The 26,891-nt window shown below is 33.3% G+C and overlaps 1 protein-coding gene across 3 annotated transcripts in view; it reads left to right on the top strand.

Annotated features, from left to right (window-relative positions):
- The window catches only part of LOC145252464 (protein bicaudal C homolog 1-B-like), a 481,249-nt gene that overhangs the window by 409,539 nt on the left and 44,819 nt on the right, over window positions 1–26,891 (top strand). For all 3 annotated transcript variants that reach the window (XM_080111880.1, XM_080111881.1, XM_080111882.1), the window contains 3 exons: window positions 5,454–5,511; window positions 18,747–18,820; window positions 24,949–25,117. In XM_080111880.1, coding sequence (XP_079968006.1) covers window positions 5,454–5,511; window positions 18,747–18,820; window positions 24,949–25,117 — 301 coding nt within the window. The remainder of the gene's footprint in view (window positions 1–5,453; window positions 5,512–18,746; window positions 18,821–24,948; window positions 25,118–26,891) is intronic.

Genomic DNA, 26,891 nt, shown 5'->3' with positions numbered 1-26,891 from the left:
GTTTTTATTCAATGTAACATATTTATTCAGCTCGAAAACCATACAGTGTTTACCGATATATTGGAAAATTCAAGATGGCGTCTGACTCCCTCCTTAACACGGTAAGTTTGAGAAAAGGTGTTATAAATAAAAAACTGGATAAAATACTATTAAAAACTCGCTCAATATATGTTACCGTGACATATATTCGGCGGGTTTTTAATAGTATTTTTTCTAGTTTTTTTATTTATAACACCTTTTCCCAAACTTACCGGGTTAAAGAGGGGGTGAGGCACCATCTTGAATTTTCCAATACATCGGTAAACACTGTATGGTTTTCGAGCTGAATAAACATGTTACATTGAATAAAAACACGAAAAATATATCCAGTTAGGTAGAAAAGTAACTTATCTGGCCTTTGATAACATTTATTTGTTATATATTTGTTTTTTGACAACTTTTTCGAATCTATGTGTACAATAATACAAACCCGAAATATGCATTTACTTTTAAAAATAAAATATGTTGTAAAATTTTATCTTAATAGGATTCTTGTAGAAATCTAAAGAAATTTTTTTTAATCAAACCTTTACTGACCAAAAATTCACTATTTCTTTTTAAATTCTTATAAGAAAATATACAATTGAAAGAAAAATAATTCAACATGTATTATGAAGAAAAAGGGATTGTAAAAAAATATCATTTAAAAATTATTTGAAAACTGGATTTTTAAGCTAAAATGAAAGTGACGTGCTAATTAAATGCACTTTTATAAAATATAAAATTTTACAGTATTTTCATTGAAAAAAAAATTCCCTTTTAACTGCATGTGTCCAAATGTAAGATAAGTTTTCTCTTTTAGAAAAGTAAATACAGTCGATTTTGTACCAGTTTTATGAATCCCTCAAACAATTTGGCAAATGGATATTAACATTTAATGCTACTAAGACTAAGCTGCTCTCCTTTAAAAATTACAAAAAGCCTTCCAAACCACCAATAACTATGACAAATAACTCCCTATCTGAGAGTTTTTCATTTAAACTCTTCAGCTTAACATTCACATAATGAAATAGAACGAATACATTGAGGATATTGCAAAGGCTGCTGCAAAGAATGTAGATTCCCTCTATTGTGCTAGAAAATTTACTCACACCTGAGAGTATCCTGTACCTTTACAAAGCCACCATTCGCCCATGCATGGAGTATTGTTGTCATATCAGGACTGGTACATCTACCACTTGTGTCTCCCAAAGAAATCTCCAATTTAATAGGTCTCACACTGTCAACTAAGCTGCAACCTCTGTCCCATCGCCGCAATGTTGCATCCCTGTGCCTGTTTTACAAGTATTTTAATGGAATCTGCTCTGACAAACCTGCTTAGCAACAAAATCATATCCTTTCACAGCAGAGGTCCCTAAATGCTGGAACGCCTTACTTTCTTACCTTGGACTGCTAGACTTTGGAATTCCCTTTCTGATACCCGTTTCCTTGACTGTATTGACATGCAGAAGTTTAAATGTAATGTAAACTAATATCTAGCTTATCTCCCCTAAACATGGTCCTAAATAGTAGGCCCTTACGTCCAAGTAATTGAGAAACAAAAAATTCTTTGAGAATTGAACCCTAACCCTAACCCTCCTTTGCAATTGTCGGTACTGTGGCTGTTCTACTTTTTGTGACTTGAGCAGATCATGTGACTTTTAGTGAGACGGCCTTCTATTTACGAAGGCCACTGGTAAACTTAGATCCCCCAAAACTAGATCCCCTCTTTCTTCCCCCCCCCCCAACAAGCCCATCCACTTTGTTGCCTCATTGAACTCTTGTACAAAAGTAAAAGAACAGGATTTATTTTTGTTATTGGTAGACTTGGAACTGAAAGCAATAGTTAGAGTTGAGGGTGGGGAAGGTGTCTCTGGGTGAGGGTGTACACTTGGATCTTTACTCTCCCTTATTCAATCACCCACCCCTATCCTATCCTATTCAATCCATACCCTCCAGAAAAAAAAAAAAAAACAAGAAAAAAAAATATCTGTAAAATAAAATATACAAATAAAATTTGGTTTAAATCATACTCACTTCAGTGGTCCCTTCCCTGAGAACACATGGCCTCGGGGAGGGGGAGGTTCTTTAGTTGCTAATTCAGGTTATTGAGGAATGAGGAAAAAAAATTCTTTTAAAGAAATAAAACAATAAAATATAAGAGAGAAAAAAGTAAATAAATAAAATTGTTACTTTTCCTCTTGTAAGATTTGATTTTCTCTTGGGAATCATTCCATCTTATTCCAGTTCTTCAAGGAGGAACTTTTCAGTGAGTGGTGGAGGAGGCTGAAAGGTCTTTGGAGAACAAGTGGGTAACAGGTGGTGGTGATGGTGTCTTTTATTAACCCAGACAAGGGACAAAAAGTGGCTGCTGCACTCTTTTATGGATGAAGATTAGGGATCTTGGTGGGAACCCTAAAATTGGAGACGGTTTCAAATGTTGGATTTTTTTCTTCCATCTTTCTTTTTTTGTTCCTTTCTTTTTTGCTTTACAGAAAGAAGTTGTACTGAACCAAGATTTGGAATTAAGTTTCAATCCAATCCCTAGACAAAAAGAGTTGTTGGGTAGAGGAACATTTAAACCATTTTTTATCAGACCCAAAACAAAAAAAAATGTGTGTGTGTGTGTGGGGGGGCACACACTTTTTTTGTTGTTGTTGTTGCTTGTTTGTTTGTTTGTTTTTTAAATCTTTACTTCTAGCATTTTTGGGGGTCTTTGGAAATGGCAACGAAAAAAATGCTAAACTAGAAAAAAATATCAATGTTCAGCTCTCTTAAAGAATAAAGTTTAATACCCAGACAAATTATTGGGACAATAATTCTCATATTGGTTGATATAATCAAAACGTTTGGACAATGCAACCTGTGACCTCCTCCTCCAAGTGCATTTTTAACTTGGGGATTTTCTATTCGAACTAAAAAAATTTTGTTGTATTTGGAAATCTGTATGGAATTTAGTACTGAACGTTTTTAATCTATTAGATAAGCACAATAGTATTTATAGGATTTTTGTACACTCTCTGTTAACAATACTATATGTACTATTTATATATAATAGTTGACTTTAGATTTTAAACTTAAATTCAAGGCAGAAATTATTTTTGCGTCTGCAGTTGTAAAATCTTAAAAGTTAAATTTTAAAGAATGAAATAACACAACAATAATTGTACAGATCAGCCATGTTGGATTCTATAAATATATGTGTATATCTCTGTTGATATGTGTACATACTAGTGATGGGACGATTCCAATATTTTTTCTGATTCCGATACAATTACCGATTTCAATTCTTTTAAAATTTCTAAATATTTAATTTATTTTCAGATTATTGATATTTTTTCATGTTTTAGCTGACTATTTTATAACTCTACAAAGCTGTTATTCGCCCACGCATGGAGTATTGTTGCCACATCTGGGCTGGTGCATCTGCCACTGGTCTCTCGCTCTTTCACAGGGTCCCAAACAAGAGTCTCCAACATAATAGGTCCCACACTATCAACCAAGTCCCAATCCCTGTCCCATCACCACAATGTTGCATCCCTGTCCCTGTTTTACAAGTATTTTAATGGAATGTGTTCTGACAAACTCGAAGCATTTTTACCCTTTTTACATAAATACCCCGAGTAATCTGACAGTCAGTAAAATTACACCCCTTCACTGTAGGATCCCTACATGCCAGAGAGCCTTCGAACTGATAGACTTTGAAATTCCCTCACGGGATTTTGCTTCCCTGACTGTACTGACATGCAGAAGTTCTAGTGTACTGTGCCTTGTTTGGGGTGAAATAACAATAAAAAAAATCATCTTGCCAGGCATTACTTCCTCCTCTGCAAGAGTGTGTGTGGGGGGGAGGGTTGCAGTATAGTATATGTTCATTCATTAAATATACTAGCAAAAGTATGAGACCATGTTTTAAACGCACTTTGATGAAATCGCACAACAAAAATCTTCCCTTCCACGGCATTCTACAATAAATTGATCGAAGGGTTTTTCAAACAAACCCTTTTGACATAAAAGTTTAAAAAATTAAGGACAAGTAGGAGCTTGTTTACGTTGATGTTTTAAACCTTTTTTAAACATTTCAGGTAAAAACATTATGTACTTTATGTGTCATGGAAAAATTAATATAAATTCCAAAAATTCTGAAAAATGATTCATTAGAAAATGTGGTAGATTTATTTTTAACAAAAAAATCAGCCACAATAACGTTTTGAAATGCATTGGTTTAAAAATGGCAGACCCTTAATTTGTCAAACTGTCATTGTTTTTCATACTGAATTGGTCGCACAGCTATTCCACTTTAAAACAATAAAACTCGATAATTCAATAAATTCGATTTTTACTTGTAATTATTTTTCTACAAGATCGTTTTTCATAATTTTTGGAACTTATACTAATTTTGCCATGACAGGTAAGTACCTAATTATATTTTCATCTGAAATGTGCTGGTTTAAAAGATCCTCAATGTAAACAAGCACCAACAAGTATGGTTTTTGTGTACTCCCAAATGGAAAAAACACTGATTTTCTCATGCCTCGTTAGATCATAAAAGAATCCAAATTGCTTACCTTTGGAATTCCCTCCCTGTCCCCCTCCTCAATTATACAAACATTTAGAAATTTAAATGTACTGATCAACTCCCCAATTGGGATCCCCCTCCCTTCCTATAAGTTAGACCCCTATCATAGGAGCCCCTTAGGTTTTCATGGCAATATATCTTGTTAATAAAATCCAAAAAAAAAATATGACACATTGATATTTGATTTTAACTAACCAGTCAATTATGTAAGTTATCGATCCTGGTTGAAAATCAAAATTCCAATCAATTTTATTGATTTCATACTATATCCAACCCGATATTTTTTATCAGTATTATATAGATGGAGATAACTTCCATTTGTTACAAATACACAAAGTTGCTAATGGCTATCTAAATTTTAGTCGCTAGATAGAAGCTTTTTGTTTTGTTTTTTATTGGTTCAATTAGTGTTGTCTTCCATTGAAACTAAATTAGGCTTTAATTAAAAAGAAGAATGGCTGTCTGGTCCACCATTTAGAAAACAATCTAAGAAAAAACAAAATAAATCTTGCAAATTTGAATTATGGTGTGTTATTTCAACTTGATATAATTAAAATTTGCAAAATTTATGTTGTAATGTCTATGAATTCTAATTAGTTGCTTAAAACTGATTTTCTTTACAAAAATAAAACTACTTGATGAATTTATGTGATTTTTGAACTCTGATATTTTCATTTCTTCGTGGATCATACAGATTTTTCTTTATTTTTGTTTTTTTTAATATAGATGGAATTCTGGACAAGAACCAAAGATTGTCATAAAAATGATCCTTGTATGCAAATAAATGAATTCAATGAATGTATTGAAATAAAATTTCTTTGAAAATATAAAACTAAACTTTTTTCTTTTCTTTCAGGGTTGTTTACCTTTGGTATTAATGTTTGACATTAAGGAAGACATTGAGATTGAACCTGGTATGCTTGCTTCATTTCTTTCTATTGTTTGATGTTATATTCCGACCACCAGTCCTGATATTCTATAGATAAAGATAAGTTATTGTAGGAGTGAGAGTTATTTCACTTTGGGGAAAAAGTGTTATTTAGTCTAGAATTATATCCCTTGTTTAAAAAGGTTTAGATTCCCTTAGTAATAAAAAAAAAAGGTAGGTCCGCAAATCTCACCACGAACATATAACTTTGTAGTCAAGAATTAATATTGGATTTCTTCCTCATTTGCTGGCTTGACATACTGTTACAAGAAAAACATTACATAAGTAAAAATGAGATTAGATAGACCGAGATTCGAACCTCGTAAGCAAGGTTCAGGAATAGGGTCAGAAATGGAATTTTCGCATTGTTCAGTTTTCACATAAAATAGTTTAGATATGTTGTTTGAAAGGGAATTTGATTATTCAATTCTTTTTATGAAAACTGAATTAAAATAAGGTCAGTTAGGAGAACGACCAATAGAAAATTAAAAACATATTGAAAAATAAGTTAGGTCGAAAAATAGGTTAGGAGAATTCTTTATTGGCAGAAGTGAGTTTTGGAAATGTATGTTTAAGCCACGTGAGTTTCCCACATGTTTGAAGCCATACATGATGTCATAACAGAAAATGAATTCTCAATATAGTTTGCTAGTTTTAGGAGATTAGACAGAGTTGGACAGACGGGAGACAGGAGGCAGTTGAGTCTGGATCGAATCAGAGGAGGGTCCCCCTTTGGAAGCGAAGGGTTAGAAAGTTTTAATCATGTAGTCGACTTTGAATTCCTGGAACCAATCATCATTGCAAGCGGCCGAATGTAATAAAAGAACACATCATATTTTGTAACTGCGTCTTCGTGTTGTGTCATTCTTCAACAATGAAAGTTAATGTGAAACATCCTTTATATGAACATTGTGTCCACTCATCTAAGTAATGTGCCTCCCTCTCTATCAAAAGTAATGACTGTCCCCTCTCCTCCCGTGTCATAAGAACTGATAACCCTCCTCCTCTCTAAATATATGTTATGAGAATCACAGACTGCAAAATGTATAAATGTCCTCCTCTCTCTTCTATCCCCCTCTCATCGTGTATTACATGTCCTCCTCTCTCTTCTATCCCCCTCTCATCGTGTATTACATGTCCTCCTCTCTCTTCTATCCCCCTCTCATCGTGTATTACATGTCCTCTCTCTTCTATCCCCCTCTCATTGTGTATTACATGTCCCCGTCTCTCCACAATATGAACACCTGGCTATACAATCATACTAATCAACATAACAGAAAAAAATAATATGAATAACATTTTTTTTGTATCTTAGGCTTTACTCGTATTGTTTAATTGACTTTATAATTTGTTGTAGACAATCTGTTAATAAATGAAATGTCTTTCTCCGTCACAGGCATTTACCAAGTAACATGAAACATACTGAGAGAATTAATTTAAATTCTTTAGCCACTAAATTTGCTAATTTTTATAAAATCGAATATCAAGTTTCTAAATGTTTGAGATGGGAATCCATTATTCATATTATTTGGCATCCTTCGGACTCATGTTCTCATCTTGAGTTTCAGTCAATGAAACCTCTGACCTTCTTCAGATATATCTTGTCAAACTTTGGAATCTGCACGGAATTTCAAATAGAACCTTTTATTTAATCCACGGGGGTAGCATGCTCTCGTTCTGACAGCCATGATTGGGTGGAAGTCCTAAGTACTTCGCAATTGTATTTTGGGTCACCCACGCTGAGTATTGAACCTTCAACATTCAGAAGAGTGTATCTTTTACACTTATCCACACTTTTATAACGGCAGTTCAAAGAATTCAGATGATGCAAATAATCAGTTGTCATCGAAAAAATAAAGAAATGTAAGAAAATGTAAATGTTCACTTTATAACGTGCATTTTTTATTGTATTTTTGTATGTAATCTTCCGCTTTGCTGATCTTGTTTTATTGTCTTTATAATTTGTTGTAGACAATCTATTAATAATTGAAATGTTTTCAATGAAAACAAAAAGGCAAATCGTGGCATGTGCAATGCTGAAACTCAAAACCCGACTGATAGGAAATGAAAAGGCGACATATGTTCAAATTCAGCCATGTCTTAATTTGCATATGTCGGTAGTTCTTGGCTAGAAAATTTTTTGCTCACTCGGAGTCATTTTGTACGTACAGTTGGTTCGCATGTCAGTGGGAGAAGAGAACAATGGATTTTTTTTTGTGCACAAAATAGTATTTGGCAGTTTAAAACTTTAATTCAAGCTATTTCGGCAGTTATTGTGGTAAAAATCCGTTGTTCTTTTTCACACTGACACACAAAATGACTTCAAAAGATCTTCTCACCAATCAAAGAAATGGCTTTTTGTATGCTCAAATTTGACATATGCAAATTAAGCATATGTCGCCTTTTCGTTTCCTATTGATCGAGTTTCGAGTTTGAGCGTCGCATACGCCACCCTTGGCCGTTTGTTTGCGTTGAAATGTTTTTCTCCATCACAACCGTCTACGATCATCTTCGATAACATATAGTGAATGCAACACTGTGCTTAACCAATTTCAAATCTCTACGCACGCTTTGCTAATCTTGATAAAATCAGAATATCAAGTATTCTAATTTTGTACTATTGCTAGCAGGAAGGCCCGATATTGCTCGGGATCATGACTGTACTTTTCAATATCGGCTCATAACACCGTGTTCCTTTTTTTCTTTTTTACTGACTCCTTCTTTCTGTTTTGCTCCCTAATATAATCAGAAGAAGGTGAACTGTTAGAAACTGTTCTGAATTAGTGTTTTATACATATGAGATTTAAATTTTATTATAATTGGATATGCGTATTTGAAGTTTTGAAGGGATTATGTCCCCGTCCCCTTCTGCCTTGTTAAGGATGTAGTTAGAGGTTTGGGAATACTTCCATTATCTTTTTTGGTAAATTTTACATAAGAATATATTTTTAGAGTCTATGTACATTTTGTAACCTTTTTTTTTCTTTCTATATGAATCACACCAACATCATACACAGATGGGTTGAGTTTGATATGTCGAGATATTTGAAAAAAAATGGTCATTTCTCTAATTTACCATTATTTTGCACTCAGCATCAAAAATCTTTGATAAAAAAATCTGCTTTTCTGACAAGCAGTTATAAAATATTTCATATTTAAACTTTGTGAAAGATGAACATAAAAACACTTGTCTAGCTACAGCCACTACCAATAATTTCCCCCACTCTTTATCTGTGCCTAAACCTAAACACAAACACTTCTTTCCTAGAACTGCCCACCTGTGGAAGTCTGTATCACTGGCCTGCTTTCCAGCTAATTACAACATAGTTGTCTTCAAGTTCAATGTAAACAAGTTCTTGTTGAGCTGTCCTCTTAAATAATCGAATTATACCCAACTTCCACCACAATGAATACTATGTCATAATTTTGGTGACCACCATACAGTTGTCGATCCTTATCCTCAAGTGGCCTTTGATAAATGATGAATCCCTTGTAAAAAAAAACAACAAATATTATTATGATGCATATTTAAAATAGAGATTAAAAGCAAAACATTATACAATTTTAAAATCACTTAAGAACAAGACTTTTTATTTTTATTTTTTTTTAATTTTATTGGTATTAACGCCAAGAGAGGTGATGTCTCATCTTGGGGAAGCTCCATGTTTTGACAAACTACTAGGACTGATCTTCACTCCTGATCTGAAATGGAACACATAGATCAAACCTGTTGCCAAGATTGCTGAACAAATGGTTGGATCACTCTATCACTCTAGAAGGTATCTCACTGCCAATGCAATCCTCTATCTGTATAAGAGACAGGTACACCCTAAAATGGAGTGGGCAGGAACTGCTCGGCGTGCCCTATCCAACCTTGATAGAGTTTAAAACTGGCTTTAAAACCTAGTAGCTTTTTTTTTTTGCATAGGCGTCACCACTTATCAAGGCTGATAGGCCACTCAAGGATAAGGATTAAAGAGTGTACAGTAGTCAAAAATACAATATAGTAATCGATAGTAATGGAAGTTCGGTAAATTTGTTAACTTAAGTGGAACGGCTCATCAGAAACTTGTTCACGTTGGACTTGAAGACAACCCTATTATAGAAAGCTGGAAAGCAGGAAAACGGAAGACAATTCCACAGGCGTGCAGTTCTAAGAAAGAAGCTTTGATCATGGAATCTATGTTTAGGTTTAGGCACAGATAAAGAGTGGGGGGAATTATTGATAGTGTTTTCAGCTAGTCGAGTGTTTCTTGTGAAAGTTTGACGAGGGGGGGGCCATAGATTGAAGCTCAGTCGAACACTTTCCATGAAAATAACGATAAAGCAGAGACAAACTCGCAACATCTCTTCTGTGAGATAGAGGTTGCAGCGAAGAGAAAAGGACATCTCCCACCAGGCCACGAAGTCTATTTTGAACCCTATCAAGGCAGGACAAGTCTTTTCTAGCAGCTCCTGCCCATATGTGGCAACAGTATTCCATCCTTGGACGTATCTGGCTCTTATATAGATAGAGAATTGCATCAGCAGTGAGATATCTACTGGATCGATAGAAGGATCCCACCATTTTTCCAGCGACCTTAGCAACAGATTTGATGTACGTATTCCATTTAAGATCAGGAGTAAAGGTCAAGCCCAGAAGCCTGTCAAAACTTGAGGCCTCCCCAAGATGAGAGCCATTCATTTTAATCGATGCCAGATGAGGATCAGAACGTTGATGATGTAAAGATAGAAGCTTGATTTTAGATGCATTAAAAGTAACCAGCCACTCCTTTCCCCATTGTACAACATGATCAAGATCAGAGGAGAGAGAATCGGAGAGAACTTGGTCGTTTACTGTCTTAGATGTGCTACAATAGATGGTAGTGTCGTCAGCAAAAATGTCTATGAATGATGTAAGGATGTGATTTGGAAGATCATTAATGTAGATCAGGAAAAGAGTTGGGTCCAGGATGGACTCCAGCATTAATACTGTGAGCTTCTGATTTTTGCCCATCAACTACTACTCTTATGAACCTATCAGAGAGAAATGATTTAATAATTGAGAAGACATTTCCAGCTATACCATAGCTAGAGATCTTGTGAAGTAAACCTTGAAATTCGCTAATCCTATGAGATATAACTGTAAGCACATTTGCTGTAGTCTCTTCCGTGCAACCTCTTTCCCACATTGCAAGCCTGTTTGTTATTTTTATGGCAAGTGCTTGACTGAACTCCAGTCTATGGTCACCTCCTTACCAAACTTTCACAAAAATACTCAACTAGCTACAACCATTACAACTAATTTCTCCCATCCTATATCTGTTCCTAAATCTAAACGCAGATTCCATGAACAAAGCTTTTTTCTCAAAACTGCCTGCTTGTGGAACACTGTTCTGCTGGCCTGCTTTCCGGTTGAATACAACATGGTAGCCTTCAAATCCAATGTAAACAAGTTCTTGTTGAGCCGTCCCCATAAATTTTTTTTTTTTTTTTTTTTTTACATGGGGGTCACCACTTATCAAGGCCTGAAGGCCACTCAAGGATAAGGGTTATTGCGTGTACAGTAATCAATGAGATAGTATTGTAGTAATCATTAGTGTTGGAGATTTGATAGAGTGTCTTACTTATGGGGGCGGTTTGTCAGAAGTTTGTTTATGTTGGACTTGAAGACATCCAAGTTGTAGTCAGGTGGGAAACAGACAAGCGGCAGAGAGTTCCACTGGCATGCACTTCTAAGAAAGAAGCTTTGCTCATGGAATCTACGTTTGGATTTAGGCACAAATAAAGAGTGGGGAAAATTATTGACAGTAGTTTCAGCCAAACGGGTGTTTCTTGCGAAAGATTGGCGAGAGGGGGACGAGAGATTGGAGCTCAGACGAGCACCTGCCATGGAAATAACGATAAAACAAAGACAGGCTCGCAATGTCTCTTCTGTGGGAGAGAGGTTGCAGGGAAGAGAAAAGAGTGTTCCCCACTAAACCACGAAGTCTATTTTGTACTCTGTCAAGGCAGGATAGCCTGTTTTTAGCAGCTCCTGCCCAGATGTGGCAGCAGTACTCCATCCTTGGGCGTACTTGGCTTTTATAGAGATAGAGAATTACATCAGTAGTGAGATATCTTCTGGAGCGGTAGAAGGATCCCACCATTTTCCCAGCGTCCTTGGCAACAGACCTGATGTACGTGTTCCATTTCAGATCAGGAGTAAAGGTCAAACCCAGAAGCTTGTCAAAACATGGAGCCTCCCCAAGACGAGAGCCATCCATTTCAATTGATGCCAGATGGGGATCAGAGCGTTGATGACGTAAAGATAGAAGCTTTGTTTTAGATGCATTAAAAGTGACCAGCCACCTCTTCCCCCACTGTACCACACGCTCAAGATCAGAGGAGAGAGAATTAGAGAGAACTGAATAAAATTCTACCCAATTTACATCATTAACCCTTATCCTCAAGTGGCTTCTGGGACTTGATAAGTGGTAATGCGCTTTGGATAGGAAATGTATGCAAGTTGTGAACATTTCTTTATTTAAACACGGCCCGCCATGTCTTACTGATGCCAAGGGGGCCTTTATACAACTCTTGCTACTTATTTAGGAGAACAAATGTATTTTTCAAATGTCCTATGAATGACAAAATTAATGACAAACAAACAAAATATCATTTCTATATAACTAGAGGTTGGGAAGGGGGGGGGCGGCATTGTCCAGTAGTAAAATATGGTAAAAAAAAAATGAAATAAAAAAAAAAAAAACGAGACTTGGATGCCAACAGCCAGAAGTGAAACCGAAAGCAAAACTTTGTAAGAAAAAAGAAAAAAAAAAAAATGCTTTGTGCTGGGTGTGAACGTGCAAAGCTTAGGTTTATGAGCAAACACGTTATCGATCGGACCACAACGACATAGATGTTATGACGTTGCAAATTTAGCTTTTTAAAATTAAACAACGAATCAACTGCTCGCGCATGCGCAATTAACAAACACCATCGAAAACAAGGTTTTACCCGACCCCCCCTTCAAACAAAACGACATATTTCTATATGAAATATTTGACGATTTTTTTCTAATTTTTCGATATTATATGTCTGAGAGACTGCTCTTTCTAACGGTACTACGTTCGTGCCGCTTTGACATGGATGACAAAAGTTTTTAGAGGACATACAAACACACACACAGATTTTTATAGAAGAAGATAAATTATGAAATGTGACTCTGACTGGGATTATACTCAAGCAGATGGATTTCACTTGAAAGGTTTCCAGAACAGAACGTTAGCATTTAATGGGGCAGAACCAAACATGAATGGGTTATAAAACTAAAGTGGAAATCTGAGAGGGAAGTCGAGGGAGGGAGCGTTAATAATGGGTTTCTGCTTTAATTTGGCAAAAATTAATGTTAAATGGATTTTATTTTCTCTCAGCTTTGTCTTGCATAAGAAAATAAAAAAAAATTAATTACATTTTTTTTATTCCTGTTTTTATATTTATATTCTTTTCTTTGTTGTTTTTCTTTTTTGCTTTTCCATTTTTTTTTTTTCTGTCGGTTATTTCATTTACATTTTTATTTATATTTTTGTTTTCCGTTTTTTGTTTTACTTTTTTCAATGAGAACATTTGAAAACCTGAAAATGTTCTGAAGTGATAAAATCATTTTTTTATTTAAAGTTCGAATTTTCGCCAATAACATGGCTTTACCAAGGAGATGACAGTCCGATGTCGTTTTTTCTTTTTCTTCATAATGTTGTTAAGAGGTCAAAGTCTTCCGAAGAGAAAAAACGTCTTATATCGGTGCTGTTTAATCCGTGTGTGTACCTATTTACAATGCCTCCCTACAGGACAGAGTTAGACACCAGGGTCGTTTTTTAACGTAGAGAAAAGGTACAAAAATAAAAATTGTCTCAATCGTGAAGGATTTCTCCTCCACTGAAAGAGAACAAGAAATGGAAGTGCCGCATCTGAAGAACATATACTACACTTTGATCTTGGCCAAAAGTGTGTGTAATTGCTCGGTTTTAGCGCGACTTTAACAACAATAACAACAAAAAAAAAGTAAATAAAAAAAATGATTTGATCATTTCATTACATTTTCAAGTTTTCGAATTTAAATTTGTGTAAAAAAAGTTTTCTAAAATTTGTGACTCACCATTTCTTAAATTTTTCATTTGATTTTTTTTTCTACTTTCTTCACTTTTTTGTTTTTTCACTTTTTTGTTTTTTCACTTTTTTTTCACTTTTTTGTTTCTTCACTTTTTTGTTTCTTCACTTTTTTCACATTTTTTCACTTTTTGTTTTTCACTTTTTTTCACTTTTTTTATTCATTTTTTTTTTCACTTTTTTTTTCACTTTTTTTTCCATTTTTTTTTTTCACTTTTTTTTCCATTTTTTTTTCACTTTTTTGTTTTTTTCACTTTTTTTTCCATTTTTTTCACTTTTTTCCCCACTTTTTTTTTCACTTTTTTGTTTTTCACTTTTTTTTTTCTCAAAAACTCATTGTCTACTTTAAAAAAACATTTTTATTTCTCTTCCTTCTTCTAAAACACACACACATTTACAAACATGCAAATCCCTAATAAATGTCACAATTAATGCTGAGTACATCTTTCGGACCTACTCCAAAAATTGAACATAATAAAATGTACAAAAGTTAAATAAAAAACTAATATTGTGTTATGGACTGAAGTTGGGAGGACATAGGATTTTTCCTTCAATCCTTAGCAATAGCAGGTCTATCTGCTAGAGTGTGTGTGTGTGTGTGTGTGTGTGGTTGTGGGTTAGTAATTAAGACAAATACAGTAGTATATTAACAAAAGGTGTATTTAGAAAACTATGCTGCAGAAGTACACATCATGATTCTGGGGCCATAACTGCCACAAATCACAGTATTTACTTCCTTCCCACTGCAGGAAGATGTGACACAAGGTCGGAAGGTGAGGAGAATTAAGCCAGGACCTCTAAAAGAGGAGCACTCTGGCCAATTAAAAATTGCTTGAGTAACCCTGTCACCATTCCCTAGTCAGGGCATCTAAATCAGTAAGCAATAATCTTACTCCACTCAAAAGACAGGAGGCAAGGCCTGGAAAAGTGGACCTCCTAGGACTACTCTGAATGTATGCCTCTGCTCAATTTCTGCCATATCGACAGTTAGGATTGGAACCTTGCATGTGTCTGCAATCTCGATTTGGCACCAAATGAATGGTGTGATGTACAATTTTGACATTTAGATGTTACTGTATTTATTGTCTCTGAGTGAGTCCATTTATTCCTAGAAATGGGTAGATCAGCTTAATAGGGTGCCTATGTGAGGAGTCTATAGAAAATCAAGGGTTGTGCAATTTTCAACAGCACCATTGCTTGAGAACAGTGACACACAAGTTTCAGATGACCAGAAAAAATGGCAGAATAAACATAGAAATTTATTAGAAATTTGTTATTTCGCAAGTTTATTTCTCCTAGACTAGTTGTACAACCATGACTTGAGAGTCCAGTTTACCCTACTCTTTAATCCATAGTTGGAGGGAGGATATATGGATTCATATTTTTTCAGAGAGTGTTAGTGAAAATTATGCAGTAATTATAACAGAGTAAATATATCTCTATTTTTACTATTATATAAAAGTCACTTTGTGTGTGTGGTGTGTGTGTGTGTGTGTGTGTGTGTGTGTGTGTGTGAGTGAGTTCCTTAAAGGTTCCGAAATGGCTGAGCTTATCTTTTGCAAATTTCACACAGAGGTAATTTAAATGTCTAACAATGCTATTAGATATGTTTTGTACAGAAATTTATTCCATAAATATCGAAAATCAAAAAATTCAATTAAAAAATTCTTTCCTTTTTATAGAAAAAAAAAGAAAAGAATTTTTACAAGGGAATATTTTAGGTTGCACCGGTAAGGGAGATAATAAAACTTCAACAAATAATTTCTTCTTAGAAAAAAAAAAAAAAAAACAATTGTTGACATCTGGAAACATAGCTCGGTAATAGAGCATTTGACTATAGATCGAATGATCCTATGTTCAGGCCTGGCTGTACCTCACCATTTTCTTTTAATTTTTTCTTATTAATGAGTTTAATTTACAATAAAAGGAGAGGTACCATTTAAAATCGCCGCAAATGATTTCTTTGTTTGCATATTTTAAAACAAAACATTAATCAGAAGTGAGTTTTTCCAGGACATTCATCGTCAAGCCCAAATATCAGCTGACGTGATATCGTAAACAAACACAGACGGAATTTATATGAACTACATTATCATTATTATTTTTTTATTTATTTATTTTTTTTTTTATTTTTACGAATTAATCCACCGGGCAAATTATTCCTCGTAATATATAATAATCAATAGAGGATTGATTGTATAATAATACGTATGCAATCTGCATAGATTAAAATATCATGTTTAAGCGTATTGTGCAACCAAGCAAAAGTGCGACTGTGTGTTTGTTTGTGAGGACTCTTCTCAACCTTTATACTCAACGGATTTTTAATCTACAGACTTGAAATTTGGTATATAGAGTATTCGGATATGTGGAAAACTTTTTAATAGATTTTCATCTGAAAAAAAAAAGGCTTCTAAGGGTTCAAAAATGTAAAAATTGGTGTGTGGAAGTCGTCGGATTTTTATTTGTCTGCTAACTGTTTCATGACCGCGCGTGAATGGTTCACATTACAAATTCCTTATGTTAAGTATGTGTTGGTTTGAAAGCATTTTGAAGAGCATGTCATGCTGGCTTAATGGTTATCGTACTTGACTCACTGTCTTTAAGTTTTGATTTTGATTTCAGCTTGAGTATTTTCTTTACTTACAAGAAGTGAAATGTTTAGAAAAAAAAAACTTAATACTCGCATGCACGTCTCAGTTTCTTCATTTTTTAAAAGGAATTTAACGTTACGTTTAATACGTACAGTATTTCTGTTCATAATAAAAAAGAATTCTACATTAATTAAAATATAATATTTATGCATATTTTATAACCGGGCAATGCTTGGTAACCTGCTGTCTAATATGTAAATGGCTATATGTCTGTCTGTCTATCTTTACATTTTCAAACTCTATCTCCTCTGAAACTAGGCGCTAGAGGCCTCAAATGATTGGATTTTTTATGGGCCGCTCTTTTAATCAGTTAAAAATGTTATTAAGGGGTCAAAAAGGAGTCAAATTGGAAAAATCGTTAAACATTTTGTACATTCATATTTATTTTTACTTTTTAATCAGTTTTCATGCGTGTCACGTTGGTACAGTGGTAACGTCACCAGCTTTGAATGCTACAGCTTTCGGTTTCGATTCTAGCTGATGGCGCTTAAATACTTTTTTTCTTTTTTTAGACTTTTGAAATCACGACTTTATAATAATATATACAAAATCTTGACAAATTGAAATATCATATTTAAGCGTATTTTACAACCAGGCAAAGCTAGTATATATATATATAAAATAAAGTTATAAATAAGATAAAGTAAATATGGATTTATTTCTCGGTTCAGTGAGGAAGAAAACATCATTAGTAGAAGAGTCTATAAATGCTCTTTATACCTAGGCATTTCGAAGCCTAATGCTTCATATCAGAGACACATTAGTTTGAGTTTCATGCATAGCGAACACTCGGACACAGTACATAACACTTTCAGTTTCGAGGCATATATGATTATTGCCCTTGTTGCATGTTTCAGCCGATAGGTGGTGATATCAACCCCCCCCCTCCTGAGAGGCACGCAACTAGGACGGTGTGTGCCATGCGTACCAAGTATGTTTTACACATGCGAACTGATTCAGTAATTGTTGTGGTCCTGTTTAGGCGGAGACAATATTAAGGTGAAAGAGTCCTGGTGTTCTCACTGCGAGTGGTTAAACTATGTGTGGGCTCTCTGCTTGATAGCAGAAATGTCTGGCTTACAAAGTGCCAGATGAATCCATACTATCATGGTTATAAGGGTGTTAACAAACCCCAGAAAAATAATGAAATGAACCCTCGCGTACTATACAGCTTTATCGAGGTAAGCCCAAACATAACAAAATCATGAACAATGAACATTTGTCTGTAAAAAGTAAAAATGTTCTTTCTTGTTTTAAATAAAGTCTACAGTTGCACAATCACGTTGACACTCCAGTTCTCGTCAGATCACCGAAGTTAAGCAATGTTGAGCCTGGCCAGTACCAGATGGGTGACAATTTGGGAAAGCTAGGCACTATGTACCGTGCCGAATCATAGAAATTTCTAGGTTGGTATCTGGAGGCGCATTAATTCACTGGGAGCAATGCACCCCCGGTCTTCGTTAAGACATGCATCTAGAAGAAGGTAACTCTCATGTAAAAATCTGCGTTGTGCTGTGTGCTGTGTGTTTTGTCTTGTGGCAGTCATCTGCACTGACAAGGATTAGCAGTAAGAGCAAAAAATTGTGGTTGGTTCTACACAAAGCCCTTTAAACAAATCATCTATGTGGATTTTCGACCAACTTGGTTGTTGTGACGGAACCTCATACATCGAAATGGATAGTCCATCGTGTATATATATATATATATATATATATAAACTCAGTATCTATTTTCATTGATTTATGTTGTTGAACTTGCAACAATGCTTCTGATCAGAAAAGGAGAAAGCAGCTCGTTTACAAATATGAGGAAATATGAAATGTGTTTTATTTTAGTTTTCATTTTTACATTCTAATATTTCCCTCCTAATGTAACATAAGTTAGATGTCACATTTCACTATATTTGTAACCTAGCTTTTGCCAGCCTCTTTTCTTTTCTTTTTTTGCATTGTTTTATTGTTATTTTATTTTTTATTTTGTTTTCCTGTTTTTCTTTTTTTTTTTTGCATTGTTTTATTGTAATTTTATTTTTAATTTTGTTTTCCTGTTTTTCTTCTTTTTTTTGCATTGTTTTATTGTAATTTTATTTTTAATTTTGTTTTCCTGTCTTTGTTTTTTTTTTTTGCATTGTTTTATTGTTATTTTATTTTTAATTTTGTTTTTCTTTTTTTTTGCATTTTTTTTATTGTGATTTTATTTTTAATTTTGTTTTCCTGTCTTTGTTTTTTTTTTTTGCATTGTTTTATTGTTATTTTATTTTTAATTTTGTTTTTCTTTTTTTTTGCATTTTTTTTATTGTAATTTTATTTTTAATTTTGTTTTCCTGTCTTTGTTTTTTTTTGCATTGTTTTATTGTTATTTTGTTTTTCTTTTTTTTTTGCATTTTTTTATTGTAATTTTATTTTTAATTTTGTTTTCCTGTCTTTCTTTTTTTTTTCAGCTCATATCACTCAGTTAATGGAACAGTTGGACGTTTTTATCAGCATCAAATCAAAACCAAAACAACCGAGCAAAGTAAGATTCTTTTGGACTATTGCCCTCGTAGACACAAATTTATTTTTTTCTTTAAATTTTATCCTTTGTCTATATGCTGTCAACTGAAGAATAAAAATAAGATTCTATTTTTCGTGATTGTCCAGAATTTCACTTATATTAAAAAACATAAATAAAGAAAAATCTGCATGATGTACATACCTGTGATGGAAACAAAATATATTCTAAAAATAAGGTAAATTGATTGAGTAGCTATATTTTTAATCGCTTAAAAATTATATTTTGTTTATTTTTAAAATAATAATGATATAAAATAAACAAAGCATAATTTTTAAGTAATTAATAAGAATTCATTAGCATTACAACAAAAATCCAACATGTTTGAATCCTGATGAGTTATCTTCCTTGTTTCTTTAAACTGTTTTCAAAATGGTAACATGAGACAGTCGATCCTTGATTAGCCATAAGATTTGATTTTCTTTATTTATAAACAAAACTAGTTGGTTAATTTACATAATTTTTGGAATATGGTATATATTCTTTCCATTACAAGTACAAACATCATGCACATTTTTCTTAATTTTGGTTTTTAATTTAGGGTGAATTCTGGATAAGTACTCTTTTTTTTTTGGTAGGATTACATGTCAGCAACATGGAAATGCCTAAAAATTAAAAAATAAAATATTTTAATATACAAATCTAATTTATAAAATTCACTGTATCTGTCCGTTTCCATGGTTTCAAACTCTGTCAATTCCAAATCTAAAAGTCGCAGAGTGGCGCTTGAGGCCTCAAATGATTGGATTTTTTATGGACCATTCTTTTATGAACCATTCTTTTATGAACCATTCTTTTATGAACCATTCTTTTATGAGTCTTCAGTCGGTTAAAATAGTTTTATTGGGGTAAAAATTGAAAAAATCGTTATACATTATGTGCATTTATCTTAGTTTATTTTTAATCAGTTCATATGCGTGTCATGTTGGTACAGTGGTAACGTCACCAGCTTTGAGAGCTACAGTTTTGGTTTCAATTCTAGCTGATGGCACAAAATACTTTTTTTTTTTTCAAACTTTTGAAACTACGACTCTATAATAATATATACAAAATCTGAACAACTTAAAATATCGTATTTAAGCGTATTTTACGATGGGGCAAAGCCATTCCCCCCCCCTCCCTGGCTAGTTTAACATAAAATGATCATCTACTTCCTGACCATCACATAGTATAGGACAAAACAATCTTTGTTCATATTTCCAAAATGGTGGTCATTCTGGAAATACAAAAAAAATGATTACTTTTCAATTCGGCTTCATCTTTTACCGTATTTGGTTATTTCGAAAAAATATCTTTTCCGACGATTATTACAGTGAATTGATGGTCTTAAATTTTAGCTTCAACGTCTTTTTTTAAGATAAAGTTTATCTAAAAATTTCACGAAACATAACACTACGATGCCATCTTGGTTTGACCGCTTACATTGATCTTATATCTGCAGTATTCATATACTTCACCTTTCTTTATATATTGTTTATTTACATTTTATTGTTCTCTAGCTCTTAAGAAAACAGACTAGATAAGTGAAAATGATATTAGGAAAAGGCTAGAATCGAACCCTGTAGGCAAGTGTTAAAGATAATGGATAATTGGAATCCTAGGAATGCAGTCGATTGTTAATTCTATTAGAAATAACTGAATATTATTTATGTCAGAAAAAAAGTGATTGTCCATTTTTTTAGAAATAACTGGATATTAAATATGTCAGTTAAAAGAATGGACAATGCAAGTTTATATAAAGATAATGATTCAAAATAGATTAGATATTGAACAATTAAAATTGAGAATTCTCTATTTGCAAAAGTGTGTTTTGACAGACATATGTAAAATCCACGTGAAATTTATTCACATGGAAGAGCCAGAGTTTGACGGCATAAACAAAGATTTCAATATATTGAGATGGGGTTCAAAGTTAGATCAGAAAAATAATCAGACAGTCACAGTTAGAGACGAGAGTCGGACAACGACTCTAGTGAAACTGATGCCCTTAGAGGTGAAGGGTGGAAGAGAGGTGATGTAGCTATATAAGTTTGAATTCCTGACATCATCAATCGGCCAGCTGAGGAATAAAAAAAAATCATCTCATATTTTGTAATTGTTTGTCTTCGTGTCGTCAACTGAGAGGTAAATGTGTTTTGTATATTCATCTATAAACAAACTCTTGTATAACCCCCTTACTAGTAATGTTCCCACCATCATCAATAATGTATCTCCCTCCTCTGTGTTAAGAAGAACTGTATAAATGTATCAGCTCCGTATTAATAATATGAAGTCCCCAAGAATCGTCACAGTTGTTGTTGTGTGTATAATCTATATAAATATCATTATCATCATTGTTATGTGTCTCCAATATGTACTTGCTACGCAACATCTCTCTCTCTACCTATTTATCTATTATATATATATATATATATATATATATATATATATAGTCAAAAGAAATCAAATAAAGTGCTCGATCATGAATGTGAGAACTAAATACAAATATTTATTTAAAAACTAGACATACTTATTCCAAAGATGAACCAACGGTTTCATTGTATTGGAACAGCCTTCTGTGGCTGATAAAACCCGATACAAATCATCAGCATCAGATGGAAGGAAGAAAAACAAAACAGAAAAATGAACACTGGTTAACAGGTGGTATCTTTGCTGTAAAGTCCCCGTTATAAAATAGTCCTTCGTAAACTGATGATTTATATTGGGTTTTGTCAACCACAGAAGACTGTTCCAATACAATGAAACCGCTGGTTTATCATATATATATATATATATATATATATATATATATATATATATATATATATATATAAATCGATTTACTCCTGAAGAGATGATAGCCGAAAGAGCTCTCGAGAAACTTCCGCCTACTATTTTATTTAAAACCATATACAAATTCTGTACCTCTAAACATTTATATATATATATATATATATATATATATATATATATATATATATATATATATATAGTGTTATAATGGAATAAATCCAGAGGAAATCCGGGTATGAGAGCTCAATGTGGTAAACAGAGCAATAAGATAAAAAATATAACACGGAAATTACATAATTGTCGATGCAATAATTTATTTCAACCTTATGGTATTTTCAAGCATCTAAATCAGACAATTACATTTTTGATACTGAAAAAGAAAAGAAAAGATCGGGCTTCGACCCTCAAAAAACCAAAGGTGGTGGTAGTAGCAATCCACTTAATACATTTATAGAGAGGGTGGTAGGGATTTAAAAAAATAAAAATTAAAAATTAAAAATAACAAATAAAAATATTAGATTAGACACTTATAAGCGGCAGCTCGATGTAACCATAGATACACACACACACACACACACACGCAACACATACACATACACCTACACCCACATACACACACACACGCCTCTAAGATGTACGTTCTGACATGTAAATGCCTTGACACGCGTTTACTAACCTAGGAAGAAGGGGCGAAAGTATACGGATATATAGTGAAAGAAATAGAACAGCGCGTAATGGAAAAAAGAAGCCGGAAGCTGGAAACAACGTTTTTATGACCACAAACATTCTTTCAATAACCCAGAACTTAAGAATAAAACCGAGTTAGCTAAACAATGGTGGTTATTAAAAAATGAGAATCGATCCCCAGTGATTTCATGGTCAATCCTATGTCATTCGGACGTTCCAAACGGCTTTAGGCAGAGATGCAGTTTATGCCTCGAGGAAAAAATAAGAATCCTGAAGTACCAACACAGTAATCTCCTAAACAAACGAGATGAACTGATGGCCAGATGTAGACATAAATGTAAATTTAAAATAACCAATAACTCTAGATCCGACGAACAGAGAATTCTATAATGGTAAAGACACCGAATCTAACACCACTAGATTAGTTACGATAAACCATCCTACCCCACCCCACTGGCAATTATAGTGTTGTCCGGTATATACTCGATAATAACTACTTTACGATTTGTTGTCCGAAATCTAAGCTAGGCATATATATATATATATATATATATATATATATATATATTTTTCACGAAGTACCTGGTTTATCCGAATTACTTATAAATAAATGAGATATCCTTAAGATAATAATTTTTCTCTGCAGATAATACATTAGTTATTAAACTGAGTTAAGTCAAAAAGACCAAATACTAAAACTAGATATTATTAGATTTGATACAAATCAACACAAAAATATAATTATTTTACTTATTTCTTTATGCGTGCATGAGAATAATTTTGTTGTACGGAGTGAATAAAAGTATATATTAACCGAAACTAGATACGTCCTATCGGATTGGGGGCGATCAATATTACAATTTCCCACTTCTTAATCAATTAAGAATTGAAATATTAATTACAACGACCGCTATAATCACCAATAAAATTATTTACATGAAAATATATAAAATATTAAATACATAAGACTCAATTTTTTAAATTCATAGTATTATATTACGAATACAATATTTAAATGAATTATAAGATAATATTTATTTCTAACTAATTTTTACATAATAACATACAGATAGTTTTAAAACTTTATATATAATATTCTTTTTATTTTTATTTTCTTATTTTTATTTATTTATTTATTTTTTTTTTTATTAATTTATTTATCTTTTAATAGACCTACTTTCCATGACTCAATTTACTATAGGACGCGTGTACAAACATCCAGTTTATTTCCCTTACTTTTCTCAGAGTTTCTAGACTAATATGACAGTTAACATTAGATCACTGCTTCCTCTTCTTTTCTTCCTCTTTTTTTTCTTCTTTTTTTTCTTCTTTTTTCCATTATGCGCTGTTCTATTTCTTTCACTATATATCCGTATACTTTCGCCCCTTCTTCCTAGGTTAGTAAACGCGTGTCAAGGCATTTACATGTCAGAACGTACATCTTAGAGGCGTGTGTGTGTGTATGTGGGTGTAGGTGTATGTGTATGTGTTGCGTGTGTGTGAGTGTGTGTGTGTGTGTGTGTGTATCTATGGTTACATCGAGCTGCCGCTTATAAGTGTCTAATCTAATATTTTTATTTGTTATTTTTAATTTTTAATTTTTATTTTTTTAAATCCCTACCACCCTCTCTATAAATGTATTAAGTGGATTGCTACTACCACCACCTTTGGTTTTTTGAGGGTCGAAGCCCGATCTTTTCTTTTCTTTTTCAGTATCAAAAATGTAATTGTCTGATTTAGATGCTTGAAAATACCATAAGGTTGAAATAAATTATTGCATCGACAATTATGTAATTTCCGTGTTATATTTTTTATATATATATATATATATATATATATATATATATATATATATATATATCTTAAGGGAAAGATATATATATATGAAACCGCTGGTTTATCATATATATATATATCGAAATAGAATGAAAGCACCCCTACCCTTATTTCAGAAGAGCCAGTCCCCCCCCTCCCTCTGACCACAGCCGCCTTCCTAAGGAAGCAAATAACCCCAAAATACTATAAAACAATATACACATTCCCAAACCAATAAAAGCAAACACACGCGCGCACACACACACACACACACACACCCTACCCCACCCTAGAGGAAAAGAAAAAAACATTAGCAGAAAGAGATAGCGACCATAGCCAGGTCAACGTCTCCCTGGTCAAGCCCAATAAAAGAGCAATCAAATTCAGCATACCAATGAATAATAAACACTTACAAGCCTCCACCCCTTGGAAAAACTTCAAATTAACTACGAAAATCGCCATTTTTACATCTCCAACACATTTGAAAATAATTTCTGACGAGGACGCATCACAGACCATCTGAAACGCGCGTAAAAACGATTTCAATGACTTAAAAACATTATTACAATGATCCAAACATAATTCTCAATGAAAAACCAAGACACGGAATAATAAAATAATGTTAAAAAATACACATTGTTGGTGACTACTCCCTTATTTTTATATATATATATATATATATATATATATATATATATATATATATTAAGGGAAAGAAAGTAAATGCCCATTCCATTTAAATTGCATGTGAAACTGAGTTTCCATTAATATGCAAGAATTTTCAAAAATTTACTTTCTTTGAATATTTTTCATTTCAGTCTGTCATTGTAAAAAGTGTCGAGCGTAATGCTTCCAATATGTATGCTGCCCGCATCCAATTGCTTGGTCTTGACAAGGAATTAAGTCAAGTTTCACCAAGCAGCCCAGGGACAAATGGCAATATTTCTGCGACCACATCCACGAATATGCTTGGCTTATCTTCCCTTGGTTAGTCTTCTCTTTTTTTTCTTTTTGTAACAAAGAAATCCTTTGTGGCACAATAACGTCTAAAATTCGGAAGGAACTCCTCTTCAACCAACAGTGGAACAAAATTATGAAAACACTCTCCCAACTGCACGGATCTCTTTCACGTCTGTCCACGTCCACCTAACTTTCCCTTCTGTCGTTGCATCTCATCTTTAAATGGATCGGTGTTCATGCATGCAAATTACTAACACCTACAAAAACCCATTTCATTCAGCATGCACTTTTTTCATATTGAAAATGGCTGCTTGAAAAGCAAAACATCATGGACGCTTCAAATCTGGTAAGTGTGAATCTCTATCGTCAACTTATCAATTTTGGTTTTGGGTTTGCTCGCACGTCTGTTTATTATTTCGGGAATGCAAATAAAATAGGCGGCACAAAGTCAGCAGCAAAAAGTGTCAGATAGAAAAAATTTGGTGCTTGTTAATATATAGTCAACAAATCGATTTTTTTTTTAAATATGTCATTTTAAGCAAAAACATTAATATATATTTAATTGTCATGCCAAAAATAGTAATATATCAAAAAATTATGAAAATTCATGGAGTAGAAAGTTATCTATATATATATAAAAGCGAAAATGTATGTATGTATGTACGCTTTTCCTCGATGTCCACAAAAGGCTTCTTTCAGAGAAGCGCTCACTCGCTTCACAACTTCTTAAAACTTTTATATCATCTATAAATTGTAATATCTCACAGTTAACCACGGAGGTTGCCTGTCTATTTAATTTTATTGACTTTCAAACGTTAATTATTCCACATTTCCCGCATCGGCACGCGTTACATTCGGTTTTTGGTATAAAAAAAAGCGAAACTCGACTCTAATCACAGGCCCAGAGCCAGTGGTCTCTAGAGAGCTAAGTAACGTTTGGTCAATGTCGACTTCGTCATATCAGACGGTAGCTTTCATTTTGAGATGAGGGAGCGGGTTTTTAAAAACAAACAAACCGATTTATTGACCTCATTAAAAACTGTCCCGAACAAAATGGTAACTGCTGAATAGCTATCGCCGTCACGTCAATCAAAAACGCGCACCTGTTTTTTTTTTCCACACTTTACTATTTTCCAACTGCGCGTCGTCAAGGCTTCGTTTTTTTTTCATGGGCACCTGTTTTTTTTTTCACATTTCGGTTTTTTTCACACACACCTACAAACACCCGGGCAACGCCGGGTACCCCTCGCTAGTTTATAGTTAAAAGTAATTTTTACGGAAAATTTGGTAAAATTGCATTTTTCTTAGATGTTAAAAAGTAGGCAGTAGGAAGCTAAATGCAAGGGACATAACTCCGAAATTAATATTTTAGATTACTTGTGTTATGGCTGCAATATTTGTTGTCTATAGCGAGAGACTTTTTTTTTTACTAAAAACAATAGCGGTTGTTCTACTCAATGAATTTTTGTATTATTATTTTCGACATGACAGTTAAGTATGTAATATTGTTTTTGCTTAAAACGACATAATTAAAAAAATCGATTTGTTGACTATATCTTAACAAGCACCAAAATTATGTTTTTATAAAAAAAAGTATATAGAATTCAATAAATATTTCCTGAAGTATACTTTTTATAATACTAAAAACAAATTCAAAACAATGACATTTTATTTATTTCATGCAAGACATAATTAAGCATAATGCAAATTTTTTGCTGCCAACTTTGAGTCACCCATCATAATTTTTTACTCAGAATTCAGATGTAATCAAAAATCCTAAGATTTTTTTGTTTGTTTTAAA

The sequence above is a fragment of the Euprymna scolopes genome, chromosome 29 (assembly GCF_053919585.1).
Source record: "Euprymna scolopes isolate OS-2025 chromosome 29, ASM5391958v1, whole genome shotgun sequence".
In the NCBI taxonomy this organism is placed as follows: domain Eukaryota; kingdom Metazoa; phylum Mollusca; class Cephalopoda; order Sepiida; family Sepiolidae; genus Euprymna; species Euprymna scolopes.
This window is presented reverse-complemented; position numbering and strand designations above follow the sequence as displayed.